This window comes from Pterocles gutturalis, unplaced genomic scaffold, assembly GCF_000699245.1.
Source record: "Pterocles gutturalis isolate BGI_N339 unplaced genomic scaffold, ASM69924v1 scaffold12678, whole genome shotgun sequence".
NCBI lineage: Eukaryota > Metazoa > Chordata > Aves > Pterocliformes > Pteroclidae > Pterocles > Pterocles gutturalis.
Window position 1 is genome coordinate 14,055 of NW_010118178.1, and position 24,380 is coordinate 38,434.

The 24,380-nt window shown below is 43.8% G+C and overlaps 1 protein-coding gene across 2 annotated transcripts in view; it reads right to left on the reverse strand.

Annotated features, from left to right (window-relative positions):
* Positions 1-1,448: 1,448 nt before the first annotated feature.
* Positions 1,449-24,380, reverse strand: part of ASB2 (ankyrin repeat and SOCS box containing 2) — a 23,132-nt gene continuing 200 nt past the window's right edge. The window contains exons 1-9 of one of the 2 annotated variants that reach the window (XM_010076105.1): positions 24,318-24,380; positions 22,624-22,728; positions 17,014-17,180; positions 16,195-16,350; positions 13,951-14,196; positions 11,583-11,754; positions 6,223-6,784; positions 2,336-2,489; positions 1,449-1,585 (exon numbers count right to left, since the gene is read on the reverse strand). The exon at positions 24,318-24,380 is cut by the window's right edge and continues 200 nt beyond it. In XM_010076105.1, the coding sequence (XP_010074407.1) occupies positions 1,449-1,585; positions 2,336-2,489; positions 6,223-6,784; positions 11,583-11,754; positions 13,951-14,196; positions 16,195-16,350; positions 17,014-17,180; positions 22,624-22,728; positions 24,318-24,380 (1,762 nt within the window). The remainder of the gene's footprint in view (positions 1,586-2,335; positions 2,490-6,222; positions 6,785-11,582; positions 11,755-13,950; positions 14,197-16,194; positions 16,351-17,013; positions 17,181-22,623; positions 22,729-24,317) is intronic. The other variant, XM_010076106.1, reaches the window with a different exon arrangement.

Here is a 24,380-nt window from a genome sequence, read left to right on the forward strand (position 1 = left end):
TCAACCTCCCCAGCTGTGAGGGAATGTGACTTGTTAAAAACTTCAATAAAAGAATTTCATGGACAATTATAGTAGTTCAGCTGATAGATGGTAACTTGTTAAGCTGCCATAAATCAGTTGTGGATCTGAGCTGTAAATAGGTGACATAATTTTCAAAGAAGCTGAGATAATAACTTTCATCAGTGTCAAGGGGAGCTAACAGAAATTCAGGGCTAAATCCTAAGACTTATATTCTGCCTCAGTAATATTTTACACCAAATGTGGTCCCATTGCCTTAAGTGGAACTACACCTGGTAAAAGCAACTTGTTTAGGCACCGGAATAAAGATTCATTTTTATTAATCTCAAAGTCCGACTTTCATATTTTTGAAATAATGTCTCTTTTCTTCCAGTGATGGTATTGTAGCCACAGAGGCTCAAGGAGGTAAGAGAGGCTTGGTTCTATAGGGACAAGATCTTCTAGGGAGCAACAGATAAAGTTAGTTTAGTAGCGTTGCCTCTTCCTATGTACCTTGCTTCTTTCCTCCACATCACTTTCTGGTCGTGTTCCTCTAGCTTTATTCTGTTCTGACACCAGCTTCATGACAGGATAAAGCTAGTAGTTACAGTGCAGCTACTACTAATTTGCCAAAAAAACCAAAACCAAAACCAAAAAAGACCTCAGCGTTGCTTTCAAATACCTGGTCTAGGAAATTCTCTCAAGCAGAATTTCACCTGCTTCTTATTGCAAATGTAATACAACATGAACTGTATTTACTATGTACAAATACAATTCTTAGATCCTTCATAAATAAACCTTCCTTTGACTTTTAAAGGAATCAGAATTTCTGGATTTTAATCTATTAAAAATTTTTGAGCTTTGTATGTTCAGAAATCAAGTACTCTACTCAATAACAAAGGTCCAAAAAAATGAAAGCAAAAGTGTTAGCATGATGGTGTCAAAGTATCAGAAATTAGCAACGAGCACACTTAGCAGAAGTCAAAAAAAATAGAATAGAAACAAAAATAAAAATCTCAGTCAGTGAAGAAAATGTGATTGTTTTCTCAAATATGTTGACTCTTGACAATTTCTGAATGGTGATCACAGCAAACATGCTAAGCTCCACCACAGCCCCAGGATACCTTTCAATTCCTCACTGACACTTGCTTCAGCACTATTAATTTTTCAGTGTTGGTTTCCATTTCTTGTTCTTTGCAGACCAAGCTTGGAGGTGAATCATATCTGTTTTCTCTTGGAAAACCTAACAACAGTCCTATGTTTAGCTCTCCAACTCCTTAATTTTCTTCTCACTCATGCTTCAGAAGCATATTTCTCTTATGTTAGTCATTGGAGGGTGCTTGACCAAGCCAGCAGCAATTCCTCCCGGCCGTGCACTATGTGCGCCTTCGTCATGCTGATGACGCTGCGTGCCATGCCGGGAAGCCGCTGCATGTCCAGTGTGCCTGGGGTCACTGTGTGTAATCATGCTGTAAGTATCGAATCAGTCTGTCTGGGAGAGGCAAGGTGTCAAGAAGTTTGATGCGATTTCTTCCAACCAGGTTTCGTACCTTGATGCGGCAAAGATGGGAAAGAGGCCGTGGGGGCTCTGAAAGACAGGCAGATCAGAAACATGAGCAGAACAGGTTTAAACTTGAGAGGGATAGCTCAGCTTGACCAGGTCAGTGGCAAGAGGAAAATACGAGGAGGAGGAATGGAAAAAGGGGGCGTTTCTGTAATGGAGGGTTGATGTGTCTGGCATTGGTGGGAGCCCATCTATTCTGAGGCGTGACATAGGGGAAGGAAGTGGGGCTGGAGGATGGGATGCTGTACCCCATCTCAGCCTTAGCAATGGGTTTTCTAGGAGGATTAAACAAGCTGCTTCACAGTACTCAGCCTTCCCACTGAAAAAAAAATGTAATATGTACCAAATTTAGCTTGGTGGCAGAAAACTAATTCTTATAATATCTATGAAAGACTACGGATCCTGAGGGAAAGGATATTTAGGACAGCAGAATATTAGCAAAGGCTTTAAAGGCCACTGGTGCCTGCTAGGCTGCTGTGGAGATGGTCATGCTGCCCATCTGCCCTGATCTGACTGCACCCCAGGTGCAGCCAGTGTCTCTTCCTGCACTGGCAGTGCTCATTCCCAGTCAGTGAGGTCCACAGCTGGTGTACTTTTAACATCACAGAGGCAATGACACTCCAGCGATTTCTAGTGCCTCACACCTGGTCCAAAATGTAATTCAGTCTCAGCAGGGAAATCCTATCAAGTTTAAGGGATGAATACTAAGAGGAGATGGTGACTGAATCCAACAGTGGGGCTATTTGTCCCAGATTCTCCCCTTGGTGACCATACCTGCTTTTTCTTTAATGACAGACCAGTCCTCATAGCTGTCGATATGCTCCTTGAGCCGAGAACAGAGCTGCACGTTACCCACATAATCCAGGAGAACATCGATGATCGGCCCGGCCCAGCGACTCATCTCTGGAGTAGACACCATTTCACAAAACTTCAAGGAAAAACAGGTTGACTACAGTCAGTAGGACATGAGTGCACCCATGGAAACTGTAACAACAACAACGGCCCCAACTGCATTGGTGGTCCCACCCTTCTACCAGCTGTGAGGGCAATTACCAGTTTCCCCTCAGAAAAACTTCAACTAAAGCCTCTTTTTTTGCAACTGAGGGCAGAATGCCCTCTTTACAACCACAGGAGGACACAAAACCCTGGTGGAGTCCTAACTCCGGAGCATGGAAAGGATGCTGAATTGTTCACAAGGTTCTAAGGTCCTGCTTTCACAGAAACATCAGGGTAGAGGAGTGCTCACAGCTTTGCCAAAAGCCAGTAAGGGAGCTGCTGAAAGATCCATGCAGTCCAGGGCTCAGTGATCCAGTGTGCTGTGTCCCTTCCCTTTCTTGTGAAGGGCTCTGTGGGGCAACAGTTCACAAAGGAGGCTTAGGGAAAAAGGGAGATGGCAGAGGACAGCACCTCCTTCTTCTGGTGAACCCACTGCAGCTTTTGGGGACCAAACATCCCACTAGAAACAAGTGTGGGGAAATCTCTGCAGAGATGAATCCCAGGCAGTTTCACTTGCCCATGGGAGAACTATCTTGGGCCTGATACAGAGCAGAAGCATCCTCCTTTCTCAGTCCTGGGTCAGGCAAATCTTCTGTTGCCCCCAGTTTGAGCTGTAGACTACTCAGAGCTGTTGCATGGAAGGCTGCTTATGGAGGCACTGAAGTATGCACATAAGGACCTGACTTTAAGCTGTCTCATTTCAAAAAAGTACTGACTTCTCTTCCCACTTTAATCCAAAGATGTATATTATACCAGACAGCTTCATCTATCTCCGGTAGGGTGCTGCATACAATGAAGATACCTGTGGACTTATCAGCACGTGAGCAGTCAGAAAATTTAAGATGAATTAAATCACAATGTGTGGATAACAACTCGGGCATGTGGTCAAACCCAATTGAATGATGGTGGTTTAAGCACCATCCGTCAGCTTAGTCACTCAGACCTTTTGCAGGCACCTTCCAAGCCCACCCCAAACAGGAAAGAAAATGCACCAGCTTAAACCTCTTTCAGTTTAAACTCCTGTAACTACATCACGTTTGATTATATATGCATTAGCCCTAACTCAAAATGCATTAGTCTTGTATGGATACTATTATGCAGAAATAAAATTATATTAGCTCACCTAGGAAAGAATAAAGCTGTAGAAAATTGTAAGGCTGTTTTATTCAAAGTGAGAGCATTTACAGAGGTGTTTACTATGCTTCTGACTTTTTTTTTTTCTCACTGAGAATCACCATGTAATGTTTCCCAGGAAAATTAGACACAGTAATGTCAGAAGGATCCCAGCGAACAACCCTCAGTTTCCTACCTGGATCGCTTATAGGAAGTTCAGTTTAGTATTTCTGTCTGTCCTCCAGTGTATACACCACTGCCATGCAGTTACCCACAGGACATGCAAACAGGGGATCTGCACTACCATCTCTAAGCAGTAACTCCACTTTGTCAGAGTTTAAATGAGGACACGTGGGACAATAAAACACTGGATTTTCTGCTCTCCTCCTCTTGTCTGTACTACAGATATTGCCTACCTTTTTCTCTCTATTCACAAGGTCAGTCTACAAAAACATTTTCTGGAGTAAAAATGTTCCAAAAAGTGATGCAGAAAAAAAGAAGCACAGGAAAACAAAACAAAATAATGCAAACCTGCAACTACAGGCAATGGGATTACTCAGGGACAAAGTGACTCTGAGCCTGCAGTCTTGGGAGGCCCCTGAATGCCCTCTCGCGGCAGTAGGATACTTCACTCCCCACGTTCATGGTTTTGACAGTACAATTCTGGAAATCTGGAGTGAGACAGCAACCATTTTTCTGCGTTCACTGTCACCAGGACACATTAATTTAGTAGCAACAGTAATGATTTATAGTTATGTATTTTTCAAATCCACTTCCAGTAGTTCATAGTCTTTGCTGTATAAAGACTATTAATTCAGATTTATTGTCCTTACATAATCTGACAGCAGAAAATAAAAAATGCACATCTTTTATGTAGAGGAGGCTATAGTTTCATAAGGTCCTCTATATTTCAGAATGCAAACCATATCACAACTATGTAATGAAGCTACACCACACAAGCTTTACTTTTATTAGCCAAATTCCTAGCAGTAAGAAGCAAATTTAAAATAACATTAGAGGGAAGGGATTGCTTTTTCTCTGTATGCATTTGTCCTCACCGGTCTCTCTCTAGGCATGCACATGATTTTACACAGCTTTTGCTTCCTCTGCCTCATGTGGTCTGACCTTTGAGGCCATGACTGTTTGTGAGTGACCTAATATTTTGTTAGGCAGTAAAAGTAGCTTTAGGTGAGATCCATAGGGAAATAATTTGCTTAAATAAGTAAAAACAGAACTGGTTTTCAGTGGCTAGGATCCTAGAGGGCTACAGACAAACCCTCTCTCCTTGCCTCGGAATTCCAGCCCTCTGTTCACTCTACGTGCTACCATATCATGGTTCAAGAGCTAGACTTGATGTATTTTTTCTTTGACAAAAATGTGGTGTCCTGGGGAAATTTTGCTGTGACAAACACTCTCAATAAGAAGACAGCTCTGTTTGGGATAAGGGATTGCTTTGATGGACTTTTACAATTCTCCTTCTAAGATTTCTTACTGTTTGCTTGCTTCCCAGACATGTTACTGGAGAGTAAAGTCTTTTGGAAGACATGACTGATAAAAAGATCAAGATTTCCTAGGATCATTTAATGTTTTCCTTTATTCTTTCTACAACCAAGGAGCATTTATTGGTGACCATCTTTTTGGGCTAAAGGACACTTTTTTCTGAATCCCTCAAAGCTACACTTAAACTACATGGAAGCTGATTTATTTCTTCCCTGATTCTTTGCAAAACAGAAAGACTGTTGTGCTGAGATTTCTTTGTTGTGCTGCATGTTGAAGGACAGCAAATTTTGATTGGAGATCAGAAAAAAATATGTGTAATCTGAGATTCTGCAACGTCCTTTAAGGGACTGAGAGTCCAATTCCAGCCCAGTGGAAGATGAATCCAGCTGCACTTTTGGAAGGACTACAAAGATACACATGTGAAACATGGACATCTAAAACTGTAAGTGGCTTTGAAAATACAAAATTATGGATCTAAATCTCCTAATCTCTTTTGAAAACTTTAACTATAATGCAGAGTCATATAACTAATGTAGTGATTAATGATCTCTCCAGGGCTGCTTATCCAGCAGACTCCGAAGTTGCAACTATTTACATTCACTAATTTACCATCATAGAGTGAATCACTAGACAATTTAAACTTAACCAGGAGCTTGAATTCTGTATCAGACAAGAGAAACCTTGCAGAGCAAATAAAGCAAGTAGGTTTCTACTGCCCATATGACACTGCCTGTCAAGAAAACATGCTTCACTTCTGGCACCTCCGGTCCAGTGGAAAAGAACACTTTAGACCTGATGGCAAGTCTGTCAAGATGGCCATAATTCACTGCAAATTCAAGCTAGGGCCACAGGGGCTGTTTTGTACCCTCCTGCTGTCATTGAACATGGACTTTGAACAGTCACAGGCTCTTACTGAGCCTTTTTTTTCTGTGAACAAAGTAGGAATAAAGGCATCTTCTCTCACAGGAAAATTGGGAGAACAAAATCATTAGTCAACATACATGGTAGGAGAGGTTTCCAGAGACACTGTAGGTAGACTAGGCAGTGCTTACCTGTACTACAGCTGGCTCCTTGGGCAGCTGAGGATCATTAAGTCTGTCCCGTCTGTAATTTAATGCAGGATGTGGGCCATTTCCGTACTGACACTCAAAACAGGAACCTGCATCACAGCCCAGATCCAGGAGATATTTCAGCACGGAAAGATACTTCATTGAAAACATGATGGTAGCTGGAAATGCAGTGGGATGGCTTGATATATATGCATCAATGTTTGCTCCATGGTCAAGGAGCAGTTTCATGGTCTTCAGGCAGCCATGGCGGATGGAGATGAGTAATGGGTTGATGAGGTCAACATTGGGGTTAGCTCCAGCTTGCAGCAGGAGTTCTGTGGCATAGATGTTGTTGTTAAAAACAGCAAAATAGAGGGGGGTGGTGCGTCTGTCCTCATAAAGGCAGGACCGTTCGTTGGAGAGGACGGTGTTGACATCATAGCCAGCATCGATCAGCTCTTCCAAGATGTCATCATTGTTGCGTTCAGCTGCTAAGTGCAGGGGGCTGATGCCACTGCGCTTGACGCGGGTGCGACTGGTCACGGGGATCAGCATGGAGACAATCCTGCCGGGTGGAGGGTCAGTGAACACCAGGGAGCTGTAGGGGATCTAGGGGATCTACAACCATACAGCAAATAGTAGCTATATGGTTGTAACAATAAGAGAGTGCCTGCTAACTCAGGCAGAGGAACAACTCTCTCTGAGAAACCAGGTCGTGAACTTGAAAGCTGTCAACAACTCCCTGTGCTCCCACCTTGTCAAAAATGTGAGTTGTGTGATCCCCTTTTTCATGGAGGAACACTTGTTTTTTTTTTTTAAATTATCACTCAGTTTCAGTGAGGTAATGGCAGCTATTGGGGTAGTTATGATATAAGAGATGACATACTGGCACCCTACTCTGTTGTGACTCTCTTAGTTGCCACAGCTCAAATGGCTGACACCCAGCCAGGATTTCCTAGACCTTCTGCACCTTCATCATTGCGCTATGGGTAGGGCTGGAAGAACAGGCGCACATTCTCTGGCCTGAAACGCTGACAGAGAGGCTGTATCTCCCCACCTCCATCAGGATTGCTTTATTGCTCAGTGGAGAAGGGCACCAACACAAGGTGTCGGTAGGCCTCATGGGTCACAGCCACAGCAAGAGGCTTGAGAGGAGAAGGGAGGTAAAAGCAAACCTTCCCCACCAGGACTGAGCTAGGATAAACTACATATTTGGTTTCCAGGCCTCTCTACCAGATTTTACAATTCAGTTATTACCCTGGATTGATCCCCATCCTGGAGGCCCTCACTGAGTGGCTTTTGGCTGTGGCAAATCCATGGGGCTATCAACGTCCATCCCAGATCACGGGGAGCCAAAAAGACAATTAGGAAAGGATAGAAAAAGATATAAAAATATTTTCTAGGTGGATTTCCATGCTTTAGCCCAGAGAGAAAAAAATGTACAGCCAAGTCCTAAACCCCAGTAATTAGAGATTGCTATTGGAAAGTGTGATGTGGCCTTAAATGCAGCAACATAAATCAAGCTGCTCTCATTACGTAATGTGACCTTCAAATATATGACGTACAGGACCCCTACAGTTGCAAATCCGTGATCATTTTTATGTCTCCATAGGTGTCACTGGAGCCGCATAACCAGCCCCGTGGGTTAAACTCTCATTTCCTGCTCACAAAGTTGGGTGGTTTAGCCAAGGCACTAGGTCACCTTAAGCTCCTTCCAGAAAGAGACTAGGGACCATCCAACTTGAGTCTGCCTGTCTCAGGAGATGCCCATACACCCTATATAATGCCTGTGGAGAGAGGGATAACTAAAAAAGGAACTTGTGGGAGCCAGCAAGCTAAGCACACCTCTTTCCCATGCTGACTCCTCTATCTAGCAGTCAACAGCTCTTCTAACGCACAAATACGCAAAGCTCAATTTCCTGCCATGTAGTGTGTCTCCTTTAAAATGCTGCATATCTTCAGATTGACTGTAATGGCTGGATCCCACATTGGGCCCTCAAACATATATTTACATAATGAACTAAGACAAATATAAGTGCTAATCTCAGGAAAACCTTTGTGATGCGCTAAATGTTCCTGTGAAAGACATGAGCCTCCAACATTCCCAGGAGCTGAAATGAGAGTTGAAGATGCACAACACTTTACAGGATTATGTTCCCATTCACACGATGGACTGTTGATGTCTCCAAGTTAGTTCTGCATCTCATTTTTAAATAAAAAAAACTTGTTTAATTATGTAAATATGCTTGGAAATTAAGTACATGTTTTGTTGGTTTTGTTTGTATTTTTTTCTACAAGCAGCCTCACTAATCTTCCAGCACTGTGACACTCACCAAGGAGCAGGAGGTTTGGGTGCTGGTGCACTGGCAACTTCCCACCATTAGCAAATGTTCTATAAGAACCATAACAACAAAAAGGGCACAGAGCACTGCGAGGACACCATGCCAACCACCAACATTAGTCATCCCATGGTCAACTGTTTTGAAGATTTAAGGGTCTGTTTTGTTCCTTCCCTCCAGCATACGTGCTTCAGCCAGCTCTTCACATCTGAGTTAAAGAGACACTGCATCATTTCTGTCTGCAAGGGGAACCTGAACCTCACCACAGCGGTGCCCTACTGGAGCTCTGCATCCAAATGCTGACATGTCCCATATCGCAATACACTCCCTGTACTCCAGGTTTATTTTGTGAGAAAAAGCAGGAAGCACCAGATTTGTATCAGAATTTAATTTTGTAGCTTGAACTTGTCTTTCTTCCCTGTCCTTCAAAGGGGGTTGGTTCAGTAATATGGTGCCTCCACCTCTGCAGTCTTTCCTGTCTGTCTAGAGGAAGAAGGCAGCTCAGCTGAAGGCAGCCAAGGCCACAAAAGCCAGAGCACATCCCATGTCTGTCACAGGGCTAAGCTTTTGAAATAATGCTGAGTTTCCCCTTCTCCCTGACACCTGCTTCTGTGATTTGCTTGTTAGAAATTATATAGAGGAGGAGGCAGAACATCCTTAGTATGAGTGTGCCAAGAGTTTAATGACTTGTATTTACTTAATAAATCTGCACACACTTTAAAAAGTCTTTCCTTCTCAGCATCTTGGTTCTGGGCGGGGGGGGGAAGGAGTTAAATGACTGCTTGCCATTGTCCTACAGTGGATGAAATGAACCTTATGAATTTCAGGTCAGTATTGACAAGGTGTCATTTAAAATAAACAAACACCAAGCAACAAGAGTTGCTAGTTGAGCCTTGGGACCACATTCTTGGCTTTTTGATGGGAGGAAGCCTTTGTGCTCTGGCAAAAAGTTGAAGTGTGGAATTCCTGCAGAATTACGTATTAAAACTGCAGGAATACAATGAGAGGTCACCGTGAAGGGTGTTATTTTACTGAATGCCAAAGGTATTAAGAATTATCAGCCAATTGGGCTAGAGCTTTGTCATTTAGATAAATATTTATAAGAGAAGATCTTTTTTCTTTACTTTGCAGTTAGTTTGCAGCCGTTGTGCACAAAAATTTGTGCTCAGTCTTTTACAAGTGAAAGAACTCAGAGTTTGGGGTGAATTCTGGTCTCATTTATGCTGCTGGGTGTTGGGAATAATAGATGTCAGATCTGAATCAGGCCCTTTCTTTCATAACATGGAGATGGACTCAGGTTGCAGAATCTCCTTGTAAATTTCTTTTCAGGTCTGGGTGTGGAACTGCTGTGGGGAGGAAAAGGTTCAGAGAGCTGGTCCAGACTCTATACAAATTGGATTCAGATCAACTTCCTGTATTTTCAGATGAACTTTTTTGAAAGTGAGCAACTGGAGCTGGGTTCTGTCTTTGGCACATTGCTCATCTGAAATGTGTTTGTTTTCAAGAAAATGTCTTTGTAACTCAAACCCCGGAGAAAATTTTGAATCATGCCTGCATTAGTCTATGCATGGCATTCATGTACATACTGTAAGTGTATAAACCCATTACATAAATTCACACTGGGCTTCCCTCTAGAATACACAGCTTGCACAAAGAAGCAGGCCTCCTGCAACTACACGAAGTGAATATCCTCAGGTGTATCAAAGTGATTCAAGAAGCTTAATTTGGATTACCAAGCAAACCTAAATGCTAGGATAAAAGATGGTATGGGAAGGTGTAGTGCTGTCAAAGTTTTCGTTCTTCAGATATTGTGAAATACATGAGAATCCACTCTAGCAGTTTTCTGCAAAGATAGCTTTACTAGCCAGAAACAGTCTGTGCAGTTGGATATACTCTCTCCTTTGACTATTGCTGAAAGGATTTTGATAGAAACTGTGGTAGTCAGAAGAGTCCACTACAGTCACCACAAGGGTCTGTCACTGCAAGATGCTACCATGTTTCGCAAAAATAGCTGTAAGCCACTCACCCTTCCAGCAGCAAGGGGTTAAAGGCAGGAGCTAAAACTTTCCCTAGGATCAGAAATAAATGCTAAGGAGTTCCAGCTCAGAAGCATGCTGCAATGTCCCAGGTCTTGAAAGAGCTAAGTAAACACTATTTACATAACAGTGCAACTATCTCGTCCCTAGACAGCATCTTCTAGATTGATATGCTCTATCACAGGCTATAGAGTTTCTCCTCTTCCTATAAACACCTCTGCTTCAGAGGACTGGTAATTCTACCCAATTGTTGGTTATTTTTTCTATTAGTTACTTTTCTCACTGTTTAAAGAATGTGCTCTGCTCTATCCCAAACACATTTAATTTCAGAAACAAATCACTGTGTCTTTTTATGCATTTGTCTGTTACATTTAAGAGTCATTTAATTGCTCACTAATAAGTATATTTTCCAGACCGTGAGTAATTCTTGTATTTCTCTTCTGAAGCCTTTCCAATTTCCTGAAAAGTTTTTGAAAGGGAGGATACCAGAAGTGGACACCATATTCTAGCAACAATCTATCTTACTAATGCCCAAGAGATTCACTTAACCACTTCCCGCTGTCAGCATCTGAATTATTGTTAGTAAAACCTGAACACACCAGAGATGAATGCAGCATGTTCTGCATGTGCAGAAGAATCGCAATGGGCTCATGTAGGAAAATCATTGCAAACTATGCTGCAATAGCTATTGAGGACTAGCCCCCAACACTTTTGTATTCAATCTCAAGCATAATTTGTGGAGCTCAGTTTAATACACTTCCAAGATGTATGAGGTGATTTAGCTGTAATAGGTGATATCTTGGCAAAGCTAAAGGAATATTGCACACCACACTACTGCTAATCCCATCCCAAACCGCAAACACACTCTTTAGCTTATAATTTCCAACCTGAGCTCTGCGGAAAGCCCAGTTCTCAATGGGCAGCTCCCTTGCTTGCAAGGCTCGGAGTTAGATCTAAAGATAAAACTATGAAATGAACTAGAACTTACTCGCAGATTCCTTTTTTGGCTGCTATGTGAAGAGGTAAGAGGCCATCCTTGTTGGCTTTGTTAGCATCTGCTCCTTGGGACAAAAGAAACTCCACAATAGGTATGTGTCCATTTTTACAGGCTTCATAAAGAGCAGAGGCATTATCACTAGCTTGAGTATTTATATCAGCACCTAGGAAGGAAGAAAATCTTTGTAGCACCAAAAGGTTAAAATCAGATTAAAAGAACGTATTTTGAATGAACATGTACATCTCCATGACACTGGAGCTACAAAATGTGCTGGATGGGGGTGTGAATGAGGTCATATCACAGGTGATACAATCATATCAGTTATACACAGATCATAGATTTCCACTGGCTTTTAAGATTATGTTAATTTTATGAAGAACAGTTTAACGTGTGTGGCAACCATTACCTTCCAATCACGAATCCAGGCTCCTTTCAGCTGTACCTTAAAGGCAAAAAGCTTTAAAATGTGCTGTTCTTTATATAGCATGGCCTTTCTTTAGACACAATAATTCCATTAGTATTTGTGTGTTTACACAATATACACTATTCCTGAGCAGGAATTTGGACTAGATGATCTCAATAAGTGTTCTCCAAAATTCTATGGTTATCTGTGTATGATATGTATTTATTTATATTTATACATATTATTTATACTCTATATATTCACACTATAAGTACATTTATACTATATTTTAATTTTAGTACATATCCAGGCTAAAATAAGACTCTGTAACATGATATCTGCATGGTACCGAGCAACAATTTCAATCAACTTCTATTTGGTCATGCGTCAGTCAAAGAATATTTCATTTCAAAACTTAGCACCTGAGGCTGTATCTCTTCATTTTATGATGGTTCAAGGTGGGCCCCCAATGGTAAGTTTTACCAAAAAAAAGACAAATATTATTAATGATCTACCAGATTATTTGGGGTATTTTTCCTGAGTACAAGCATGTGCTGGGTTTAATAAACAACATGCAATAATAAACCAAGACCTACTACTTTTTGCCCACAAACAATTTGTAATCTAGCTGCTTCTGTGCTAGCTACTTAAGGCCTGAAAGCCTAGGTTTCGGCTGCTCTATGTGTATCTTAAATGGGAATGACAGTTCACTGGAGTTTTGCTTCTTGACTTCAATAAAGAAGGCAATCAGTCTCCCATTTGATCATGAAAACTCCCTGCCAAAGAGAACATTTCCCTGTGCTCTCACCCCAAACTGAAACATCTGTGTTGTGTTTGGCCCTTTGGAGATATTGTAGCTGGAAACATCAGGAGAATTGCAGTGACAAAACATAACACAGGGCTACGTTTCTAATAAAAAAGAAATGAAAAAGAAACCCTTTTTATGATGAACACTGCTCATTGTAAACAATGCAGTGATATCATTCCTGGAATTCTCAGAGGAGCTTTTCATGGCTTGAATCAATTGTATTTTCTCCTGTGTATTTTTCTCAAAATTGAACGTTAAGGAAGTCTATCTAAGTTGAAACACAAATCACATTCTGGCTTAGTTTCTAAAATCGTAGGCAGTATGATGGACTAACTGACTTGACAATGCTATCTAGACAGCAAGAACACATTTTTGTTCCCCAAATTTTGTATCTTGCTTAGCCATACTAACTGCTTCAAACGTTTTTTTTTTAATCCTCATCACTGTTTAGGTCTTGTTTCATAAGTGCAGGACCCAACTCTTACCTACATTGAAGATATTAGCCCACAGTGTAAATAAAATATGCCTCAGAATAGTAGTAAAGTATGTTGTGCTTATTGTAAAGCTGTTTTACATGAGTGGAGCAGTAAAAGTTGGGTTTAGTGTAAACTAGAATCAAATTCACTCTGTGAATGTTTGAACATATAGACATGGGGAGAGTGAGTCTGCTTCTCCTTGGTGTAAATCCATTAACTATACAATAGTACTTTATCTATTTTCAGCAGGAGCAGAGGAGAGCTAACCTTGCCCATCACTGCACATGTTCATGAGCAGATGGAGTTGGCAAATGATCAATTTCTGCCGTCTATTACCACCTACAGTTTTCTTTTATGACTGATTGGATCTTAGGTTACATGTGTACAGCAATATGGGTTTTGAAAGCCATCAGGCAGTACAACTATAGAGCACCATATTGCTTTCCCAAAGTAGGTGACCATGAATGAATGCTGAAGAAGCACACGTGTCTAGACCATGCTCTCTGAAAGACCCTACACAATTCAGCCATCTGGAGCAACAGGGTTTCAGCACCTCTGCAGTGTAGGTCTTGCCTTTAGAGAGAGAAAAACTGAGCCAGGGAGAATTAATGGGAACTTTGAAATATTAAGACTGAAATTAGTAAAGGCACGTAATGGCAAAACTGTACTCACCACATTTTGCCAGGTATCTCAAAGCTTCCAACTGCCCACTCTCAGCTGCCACAAATAAGGAAGTGATCCCATAGGCGTTTGCAGACTCAACCTTGGCACCCCCTTTCACAAGGATATCAATAATCTCCAGGTCATTTCGGGAGACAGCCTCATGGAGAGCAGTCCATCCTCGATTGCAGCGATGGTTGGTATCAGCATTGTACTGTACCAGGAGTCTTGCGGCCTCTGCGTTCTTGCGCTCACAGGCTGTTTTGGAAAAAAGGGAAGTGACTAGGACAGGCTTTTGAAAAGATTCTGGGTGTTGTGGTGTCCATTTCATGTAGCATAAGGCACTATAATACAACTAGGCCATAGTGAGTAAGACAAAAATCCATCTAGGTCAATATGAGGGCCAAGGCTGTTGATAAATGACACTGTCTGGGGCTTGTAAAGGATGTGAAAGTGAAGCGAATCTTCATCCAGGAACTAGAGGAGGCTGTGTCCTGTGCAGCACTTGTGCCAAGCCTAGTACCGAGGGGAATCCAGCCCAGCACATCTGTACTAACTGGACACCACAGTGACACAGGGAGTTGACAAGGTGCGGGAGATAATTTATGAAAAACAAATGTGTTACAGAAATCACATGATCTTTCCAAATTCTGTGCAAACTATCTTATTGCCCTGGACTGTAGATAAAGCTCTATATAGACGAGAAAATAAAACAGGTCAAACCACCAGTGGCCAGAAAATGATCCTTCAAAAACAATAATGGTGTGAGTCAGTAGCACTCTCTCAGCCTGCAACAATGCATAGTTCAGAACCATCCTGAGCTAAAGGTCTTTCCTTGATAATGAATAGTATTTTGTTGATTTTTGTTCTGCCAATTTGTTCCATTGTTTTTTGAATTCCAAATCATGAGGCTTCCTACACACTTTTACTGTGGGACCCCAAACCAAAGGTACCTAGAATAAGCAGCCACTTTACAGCCCCAATTAGCATTTGTTGTACAATGTGCAGAAAGAGAGGCCAGCACATTCCGTAGCACTTGGTTTTTTCTTTGAAAGAATAGTGTCTTTTTCTCACAGAGGTCCTGCCTTTTGGTTTTTATTCTTCCCTTGGGACATTGCCATGGCTTCCTCTCCCATACACAGGTGTCACTTAACATGTACTGAAAGCAACTATCTGATTAGGTACTGCTATAATTACCTATGCATAGCTCTGCAGAGTTCAATTTGGTTTCATAGTAGGGACGAATAATTTGTTAAGATAGCTTTTTCACTCCTTTTTTGCTGGAGGATAGATAAGATCTTTGCATCAACACTAGCACATACTTAATAGCAGGTTTTCTCTGGCTAAAAGGTGCTTTCATATTATTGTTGTTATTATTACTACGAGTACTACTACTAGCACCACTACTATGTGTTTAATGAGCAGTTGAGCAGCTTTCCTTTAGCTGACTATAAGCCAGAATTTTAAAACTAAAATTTAAAATTTCTTAAATTAAAATTTGAAAAATGTGAAATTTTAAACTGCATTTTAAACTGAGCAGCTCTAATGTCAAGTATCCCAAATTGGAGGCAATATTACTGTTGAAAGCAGTAATATGTGCTTTCTAATGTTTTACAGCGCTAAAAATAGCCATGACAGGAGCAGTCAACGAAAGGGGAAGGGACACAAAGGTGTGAGAGATCATCTTCTCTGAATCTTTATGATATCATGAATGTAATGCTGTTCTACTAAGGAAAGTGTTCTCTCTGACCAGCAGCAAAGTTACATCTCCATGTTAAACACTTTATCTACCTCACTGAGTTGTTTATAACTGCATACATCTCCCATAGCACCCAGCCTGCCCTGGCCCACACAGTGTATGAATCACTGGCGTGTCTGCAGTTACTGTACTCCCACCTCTGACAGCTACTTAGGTCCTACTGTTTAGAAAAACATATGTCCTCCTGTACTATCCAGATTTCTGCTTTCCCTAAGTTTGGGAAATTGTGCAGACACCCTGTGCTTAGGGCCCCACTAAGCCCCACACACCCCACCCTCAGCACCATGCTGCAGCCTGCACCCCGCAGGGCAGCCACTGACCCTGTTCCTGATCTGGATGAGAAGAGAGGCTGTGGCATGGCAGGTCAGACACAGGAGATCCAGGACTGCTGGAGGAAGGTGCAAAATGGGAGCTAATTGCTGAGTTTCAGCCCCACATTGCAAGAGCACTTGGTGGTGCCAGAAGAGCTCAGCACCCTTGGAAACACAGCCACTCACCTTTGTAGAGTGGTGTTTCTCTGGCCTTGTTGGAGATGTCGGGCTCGGCCCCAGCCTGCAGCAGGGTGAGCAGGCAGTCCAGGTTGCCCCGGCTGGTGGCCAGGTAGAGAGCTGTCTCCTCATTGAGTGTGCGCTGGTCAATTGTGCCAGGGTATGCTGTGAATAAACGGCAAGCCCGAAGTCATTATAGCATGCAGTAAGTACACAAGTATCTGCATCACCACCACCTTTCAAAATCCTCGGAGTTTTAGGTTAGTTTTAGTTGTTTATTTCTTTTCTTTTCCTTTTCCATAAGAAAAGTAAGTTAAAAAGACACTATAAAGTTACTAAAACTCAGATTGAGTATCTAAATCAGTCACTGGTTTAGCTACCACCACTAGTGACGTAAAAAGCTGCTGAGTAACTGCTCTTCAGTAGTAGTTTGAAAACAAACTATAGTAGTTAACCACCTTCAAGCACCAGCAAAGAGGTACTGGGCTGGATCTCCAGCTAGTGGGAAATGGGGTAATTGCCATCAGCTGTGGTAGCCAAGCAGCTCACAACAGCTGAGAGCTCAGCTATAAGGCTTTACTAGGAGAAATCCAGGGCTTGGCAAGATCCCTCCAGATATAATTTTCTCATGAAAATCCTAACTTTTAGAGGCTTCAGTCTGGAAACCTGTTCTCAAAGAGAAGATGCAATTAATTTACACTCGGAGAGTTGAAAAAAAAACTTCACACACGGTCCTGGGCAAGGATTGGGCTGCTGGTGACTCTGCTTTTTAGTTTATTCATATTCTTCTTCTCCCTTTTGTAATTAATTAGTTTTAATTTCACTGACCTTTTTGCAACAGCTTCAGGCAACCCACTTGGCCATAGTATGCAGCTTCATGAAGTGGCATCCAGCCATCCTTATTAGGTTTAGAAAGGTCTTTTCCTGATTTCATCATGTTACATACTGCTTTTTCATCTCCGTCCTTGATTGCTGCCACAACAGGGTCAAGTTGTCTTTAAAACAAGATTAAAACCTGATTACTGCTTCATTCATTACTGAGAAGCTTTTTTTTCAGCAACATCGCTGTATCATTTGGCTGAAATAGTGAAGCCCTACGGCCTATATAATAAGTATTTGTGGCCCTAAGGTGTCTTGTTACCTGGCCTGTGGAGGTAAAACTTCTCTGCTCTGATTTGGCCATTCACAAGAATCACTGGCTGGAGGTGCTGATCTCTTTCCTCAGAGTGTAGGAAAAATGTATGTGTGACTGATCTCTGACAAAATAATTCGTATTTTAGATATCTGGAGCTGGGGGAGGCTACCCATGCTCTGTACACCACCATGAGCATCGCTCCTCCATGTGGCAAGGTGTTTCATAGAATCATAGAACCATAGAATGGTTTGGGTTGGAAAGGACCTTAAAGATCATCAAGTTCCAACCCCCCTGCCATGAGCAGGGACACCCTCCACTAGACCAGGTTGCTCAAAGCCTCATCCAGCCTGGCCTTGAACACCTCCAGGGATGGGGCATCCACAGCTTCTCTGAGCAACCTGTTCCAGTGCCTTACCACCCTCATAGTGAAAAATGTCTTACTAATGTCTGGTCTAAATCTACCCTCTTTCAGCTTATAACCATTACTCCTTGTCCTCTCACTACACTCGCTGATAAAGAGTGTTTCCCCATCTGTCCTGAAATCTCTTAAACAAGATCAACTTTGAAGAGAATTGCTGCTGTTCATCTCTGATGAGTATTTTAACTTTGATTTGCCCTAAAGCAGAATTTCTCAATAAATCTTTTTCTTGTATTTTAAACATACTTCCTGTTTCTCTTGCACAAGCCTGTTTTCAGAAGTTAGCTGGACCAGTTATGAAGAAGGGAGACCTCAGGTTAAATTATTTGAACATTACAGTGGTGGTCTGGGCTGTCCTTTCTTCAGCCAAAGTGGATTAAAAAAATTATATCCACCCAAATTAAATTCTGAGCTGCCCTTTGTGACCATACCCCAGAGATCCACAGCTGTCATTTCAGCAGTGAATACTCAAATTTTCAGAAATTATAACCACTTCAGACATTATAGACTTTCAAAAATGTGTCTTCGGTGTCCCAGTAAGGCATGAAAATCTGGTCTTTAAAAGCCTGCTTGGGAGCAGACCCATTAGCTTTGTTGGCAAGTCCACTCCTGCAAACCTCTTAGCCAAGTCAGCAGTTCCCCAAGTAACTGCAACAGTCAGGGGCTTCTGGAACCTCAGCTGGGATCTGGTGCCAAGCTGTGAAGCAGTTTGTGTTACAGTCCATTTCAACCCAGCAAACCACTGTCAGGCTCCACAGGGCCAAGTAACTTCTAGGCACATAGAGTAAAACGAATGAAAAATACTTGGAAGGGAGGGAATATTTTAAAGCCTCTTTGGAGTAGAAAGTTATTGAAATGTGTAGAATCACTGAAAAGTGTTAAAGTAATATTTCAGTGTTTATCAGCAAAAAAAAACCAAAACAAAACACCAAACCCAAAATGTGAAAGTCAACTTTTTTTGATGTTACATAATTCTGAAGCTTTCAGGAAGAGGCTCACTGTGAAAATCTACAAAAAGTATGAAGTGTTCTTCATGCCACCCAGAAACGAGACACAATGAGCAGCCTACAAGCGAGCTTTGCTCTGACAAGCCTTCCCTTTGCCAAGCAAGCATTCTGCACAGCCCAGGCAGCAACCCATTTTTCCGAGGTCTGTAAGAACAACTGCAGAGCAGGGCTGACTGGGGCATACTGGTCCTTCTGCAGAGCAACAGTGAGACCTGCTGTGGGTCTCCCTGCGCAGCAGGAGTCACAACGCTGCCTAACGGTCACCACGCCACTACTCCGTAGTGCCTGCAGCAGGGCCTGCCTCCCTCCTTCCACCCTGGCCAGGGCTGCTGGTAGCAGGGCAGAGGCAGGGAGCTGGTACCCTCAGCCGATGCAGGCAGGATCCTTGCCCGTGGCAGGCAGTGGCTCTGGGCAGGGTGCTTTGCTGTGCTGTGCCGTCCAGTGTTCAGTGTGCCTACCACCTGCTCGTGCCCCTGCTGAGCTGTGGGGAGAAGGCAGCCCCTGCTTCCATATTGTGATGCACCGGATGGCTAAGCTCCAGGACAGCAAACACCGCAAAGGAAGAAGCGTTTTTCCAGTTCTAATGGGGACTTGCCATGAATGAACGTGGACTATATTTTCAGAGAGAGACAACAAGAGAATGTTGAAAACATAGGAGAATTTGTGGTTTGAACTAACTCTGAAGAGAATATCTTGCAGCCTTAAAGGCGGAGTGACGGGGAAGGAGGTGCGTGTCTCAGTCTCAGGGAGATGTATTTCCAGGGTAGGAATACAGCATGTGATGAAGGTTGTGCAGGGCAGTGATGACGGGAACAACTAGAAACTCTGGTTATGACAGAAGGTCTAAAATGCCACAATAGAGTGAGATCAGAGATTGAAAAATACGGGTAGCTCAGCACAGGAGTCCTCAAAAAGTAGATCATTGGTACAACCTCTGCATTTAGAGGAGGTTAGAGGAGCAGCACTGGATTTTATTCCCTTGCAGAGACTGGACAGATCATGAGCCTGAAACTCACAGAAGCATCATTAATTTCAGTTTGCCCAGAGGCACCCAATCTGTCCCACAAACACTGATATTGGGACTGCAAGAAATGTCACCAAGCTGCTTCTCTGAGGATAAGCTCAGGGCCTGGAGCAGAAGCAGGTGAACACGTGTGTGCCAAGGAATGGGAAAACAGACTGTTTCCCAGGTGAAAAAGTACTTAGTGATACTTACTCCTTCTCTGTAGCTTAAGCAGTGATTTCAAGACAGCGAGTCACAAAAATAGCAACACTGGAATGGGGGGAGATATGGGACACAAAGCCAGGCGTTTTGCCTGAGAAGATAACAGCTAGAGCAGGCAACTACCTTCTTGGCCACAGCCCACCCAGGAGGAATCGACTGACCTTCTGATAACTGCTGGGCTGAGGTGCCAGGGACACTCCTGCATCTCTGTAGTATTCAGAGTATCCTGGGGACTAAAGCTAAATTTACTAGTCTTGTATGGATAATAGATTTTTACATAGGCGTTTGAAATTGAGCCTCTTGTTGAAGTCAGTTAGCAGTAACAATTGCCATGTTTGGCTGGGAGAGGAGGAGGAGGTGGAGGATCTTCATCTTTAAAGCCCCTGGCACAAGGCTGCTGAAGCCATGAAGCCATCTGTTGTTCTGTGCAATGGTTCATGTTACACATGCAGGGCTGCTCATTGCAACCCCGGGATTCAGGCACACGATAGAGTTACCAGCGCTTAACAAGTTACTGCGTGCCAGGGGGGCCACGGCAGAAGTCTGAGCATGGGGCTGGCACACAGAAATGTAAGGGGAATCACGTTAGCCGAGACCTCAGTGAAAGCAGAGGGTACCTCATGTCTGTGGTAGGGTTAAAAATGTGTGAAGAATCAGTTACAATTCTGCTTAAGCCCTCAGATGTTGAATGAATCAAACTTCTGTCGGGCTCCTTGACCTTAAATGATTCCTGAGTAAGATGAGGGGGTTTGCTGGACTGGGCTGTAGATGCTTTAGCCAAGCAAATTCCAGATCAGTACAGAAAGTTTAATGAATCTCCATGTGAAATCCTTGTTTTCTGCCTGGCTCATACTTCGCTGTTATAAAAAACCAACACATTCTGCTGCCTGTTTTTTGTCAGATATAGAAAAAATGACTATTAGAACTATGGAGGAAGCCTGAAGATTTAATGAAATCTAAACCTTGTAGGAGAATCAAAAGAATTACTGCATTTCAAAGACCAGTAGCCAAGATAATAAATACTTATTGCAGAAGAGCTGTGTGGTGGGGTCAATTCTGAGCACTGCAGAAGAGGTTCAGTGGAGCACAGAAGGGTTCAGGAAGCTCTATCTTTTCCTGGCAGCCTGATGAGGTGCAGGCAGCATGAAGGTACAACATCTCCCTGGGTGAAGCTGACTATCATCCCTTCCTGGCTCTGAGGCCAGAGCTGTAAAATAGTCATGCCATTGTGCCCTCCTGTGGCTTCCCAGCCACATTTTTGCTCTCACCTGGCAGAAGATGAGGGCTAGCTTATCAGCCTTCTTGTGGACTGAACTCTATTAAACTTTGTGATTCAGAAGAACAGCCTGTCCTCCACTCATCGCACCCAGAGCAGGAGAGAAGCATGCAAGTGTGCAAAGCACTTAATGAGAGGATGCGATTTCAGCGTGGCCAAGGGGAGATGGCAGGTGACAGGGATGAGAGAGGGTTTCTGTTTCAGCATAAAGAGGTTTTCACATAGGTCAGGGAGGGCAATGTCAGTGGAGAGCCAGGGACAAAGCTTGGATCAGCCAGGGTGAGGGGGGGAAGACTGTAGAGCTGGGTGAGGGTTGAAAAGAATAGTGGTGGAGGGGTAGTCACTGCAATTGTGCATCCAGGGTAGGACTTGTAAGATGGACAAAACAGAGTAGATTTGATATGGGTAGATAAAAAAGGCAGGGAAGACTTTTCTGCAGGATACAAAGAACTGGTGCCTGCAACACTTTCCTGTCTTCATCGGATAGCTAAAGGAGGTGCCTGCACCTACTCTCCCTCTCAGAGAGCTGTGATAAACCCATCATGGTCCAGACATTGCCGCTACACACAGGCTCGGGGCAGAGCTTGAGCCAGCCCCTTGCCTGTCTGCTTTCCGCATCCATGACTGTGTTCACCTAAGCTTATTTATTCTCTGCCAACAGCAAAACGTGGTCAGGAGGATCAAAGTCAGTCAAGTTGGTTTCCTCCTTGGGCAGGTTAAGATGTGGTATTGCTCACCAGCAGCCCTTCTCAGTGTGGCAGAACAGTGCAGGTATTGCTGGGAAGAGGCACAACATCTTGGGAACATTTATAAAATATTTACTTTGAAGGACTAGACTTTCTCACCCTCTTTATATACTGCAATAAAATGTTTCTTTACCCCCCCACTCTGCCCCACTGTTTAACTGCGAACTTAATAGCAATGCAGTTACTATCAGCACCTGCCTGCCTCATCTACTGTGTTGATGCAGGAGCCAGCCTGTATAAATAAACCACAGTGCAGGCACCCTTTCTGCTGTTCTTGTCACCTCAGAGCTACCGAATGACCTGGCGTCCCCAGGACACGCGCAGTGGAGGGATGGAGAGGGATGAAGAGGGAGAAGAGAACAAGGGAAGTTTGAGGTGGGTCACCCGCAAGAGCCTGGGCACGATCTGGGGCAGCTGGAAGGTCAGAAGGAGGAGCGGGAAGGCAGAGAGCGTGCGGTGCAGGAATCAGCAAGACCCCTCTAAGCAGTTCATGAACTCCTGCAGATGAACACCACCATTTCCCACCACTTGACACCATCACTGCCCAGAAGAGCTGGTTCAGGGGAAGAGTGGGTAGCAAGGCTTGTTGTGACTGCGGGGGAAAGCAGGAGAGGGAGAGGGAGGCACTTACACGGGCTGGGATGTGCTGAAGAGGCTGCCGTCGTACCTTCGCCTGACCCCCCAGGCTGCCCCTGCGCTGGACGGCTGAGCACGGCCTCTCTGCTGGGCCGCCAATCTGGAGTGGCGATGACATGAATGAAATAAAGAGAAATACTCCGAATAGGAGAAACAGGTCATGTTGAGGCAGAAACAGAGACACACATCCACAGAGACAGAGTGAGAAAGCCTGCCGGTCAGGGCTTTGAATAAAAGCAGATGGCCACAGCTTGCTCTGCACTGGATTCAGCTGCTCACTCAGCTCCAGATTATTTTTGGCCCTCTGAGGAAGCGTCAGGGGATTCAAATGACCATATAAGACAACAGTGAGGTTAACCCTGCCACCACCGCACAGGAAGCAGGCACGAGGCGAGGTGACACTCATCACCTCCAAAGTGTCACGCAAGCAGGTCGGAGGCGGGGGGTGGAGGAGGACCCAGCGCCCCCGGTGCTGGTTCTGTTTCCAGCCAGGCTCTCCCAGGTGGCAGAAGAGTTCAGCAACACTACGGAGCTACAAGCTGCAATGTTTTTCCCTCCAGTGAGAGGTCAAAAGCTGCTGGGCTGAGGCAAAGGCACAGGAGGACAGGTTAAAGCACAGAACTGCAGATGCTGCCTTGTGCCAAAACAGCAGGTGTCAAAGGACCAAACGGCCAGGGAAACCCTTATTCTTGCCTGCATCAGGTCACTGTGGCAGAGCTGACAGTACATGTGCATGGTAATGACACTGAGAAGCCACAACCTTTGATGGGAGCAGGACTGCCTCCCGTACAGCATCCTAATTCTGCAGCTATAAAAATGTGCTTACTGCTCATCAAATTGTCCCCAGCTTCCCAACCTTAGAAACCAAACAAGTACAGGTGGTAATGAGTCAGACAGCAGAGGACAGTGGAGTTATGAGAAAGAAGGAGGAACAAAACTTTTGTTGCTCACAGCTTGTTACCAAAAAAAATAAAAAAAAATTAAAAGGCTATTTTTCTGTCTTCCTTGTTTTTGGGGTAGCTTTGTAACCTCTTCCTCCCCCCCACCCCCCCTAAGAAATCTGCCTTTTAGAAAATGAAAGGAGAACAATGTCTGGTTTGGAAGCTGTCAGCAGGTCTCGTAACCCACAGCCCAGCATCGGAGGGGAGGGAGATGCTGCCATGCTTTGGTGTCTGGAGCTGCTCTTGGCTGAGAGTGGTGTGCTTGAGGTCAGACTCTGACCTGACATAACTACACCCTTTAAAGTCTGCAGTATCTAAAAGGTAGCCAGCTCACACTGTTTTATATGCCTGCTGGCCTCTCTCCTGTGTTTTCCTATAACAAATGCTGTGCTCCCTCTCTGGCAAAACCTAAGCCCGGTGTGCAGCATGCCCCCATGGGAGAAGGGAGCTGCTGGCTTCAGCAGGCTTTCCTTTGTTCAGGAGAGCTTGTAGCTGTGCCCCTTTTCTTATTTTATTTGTTGTTTAAAACAGGCAACAACAAGCTAATTCTCATTTCGTCATGAGGGCGTAAATTGTTGACCTCGTCAGATTTACAGCAGACTCCGGCGTTCAAACTAATGACAGACTTGCAGAGCAGCCTCTTGGTAAAGCTAATTAGAAAGCACGTGTTTGGACAGGGGAAGCTGTTTTGCTTTTCCCAGGGAGGGTGTTTGTTGGGCTGGCACAGCCCCGGTAGGAGCTCACTCACCTTTGCCAGGGGTAGATGTGATAGGGCGGGTTGTGGCTGGGGGCCGGGGGGGGGGGGGGGGGG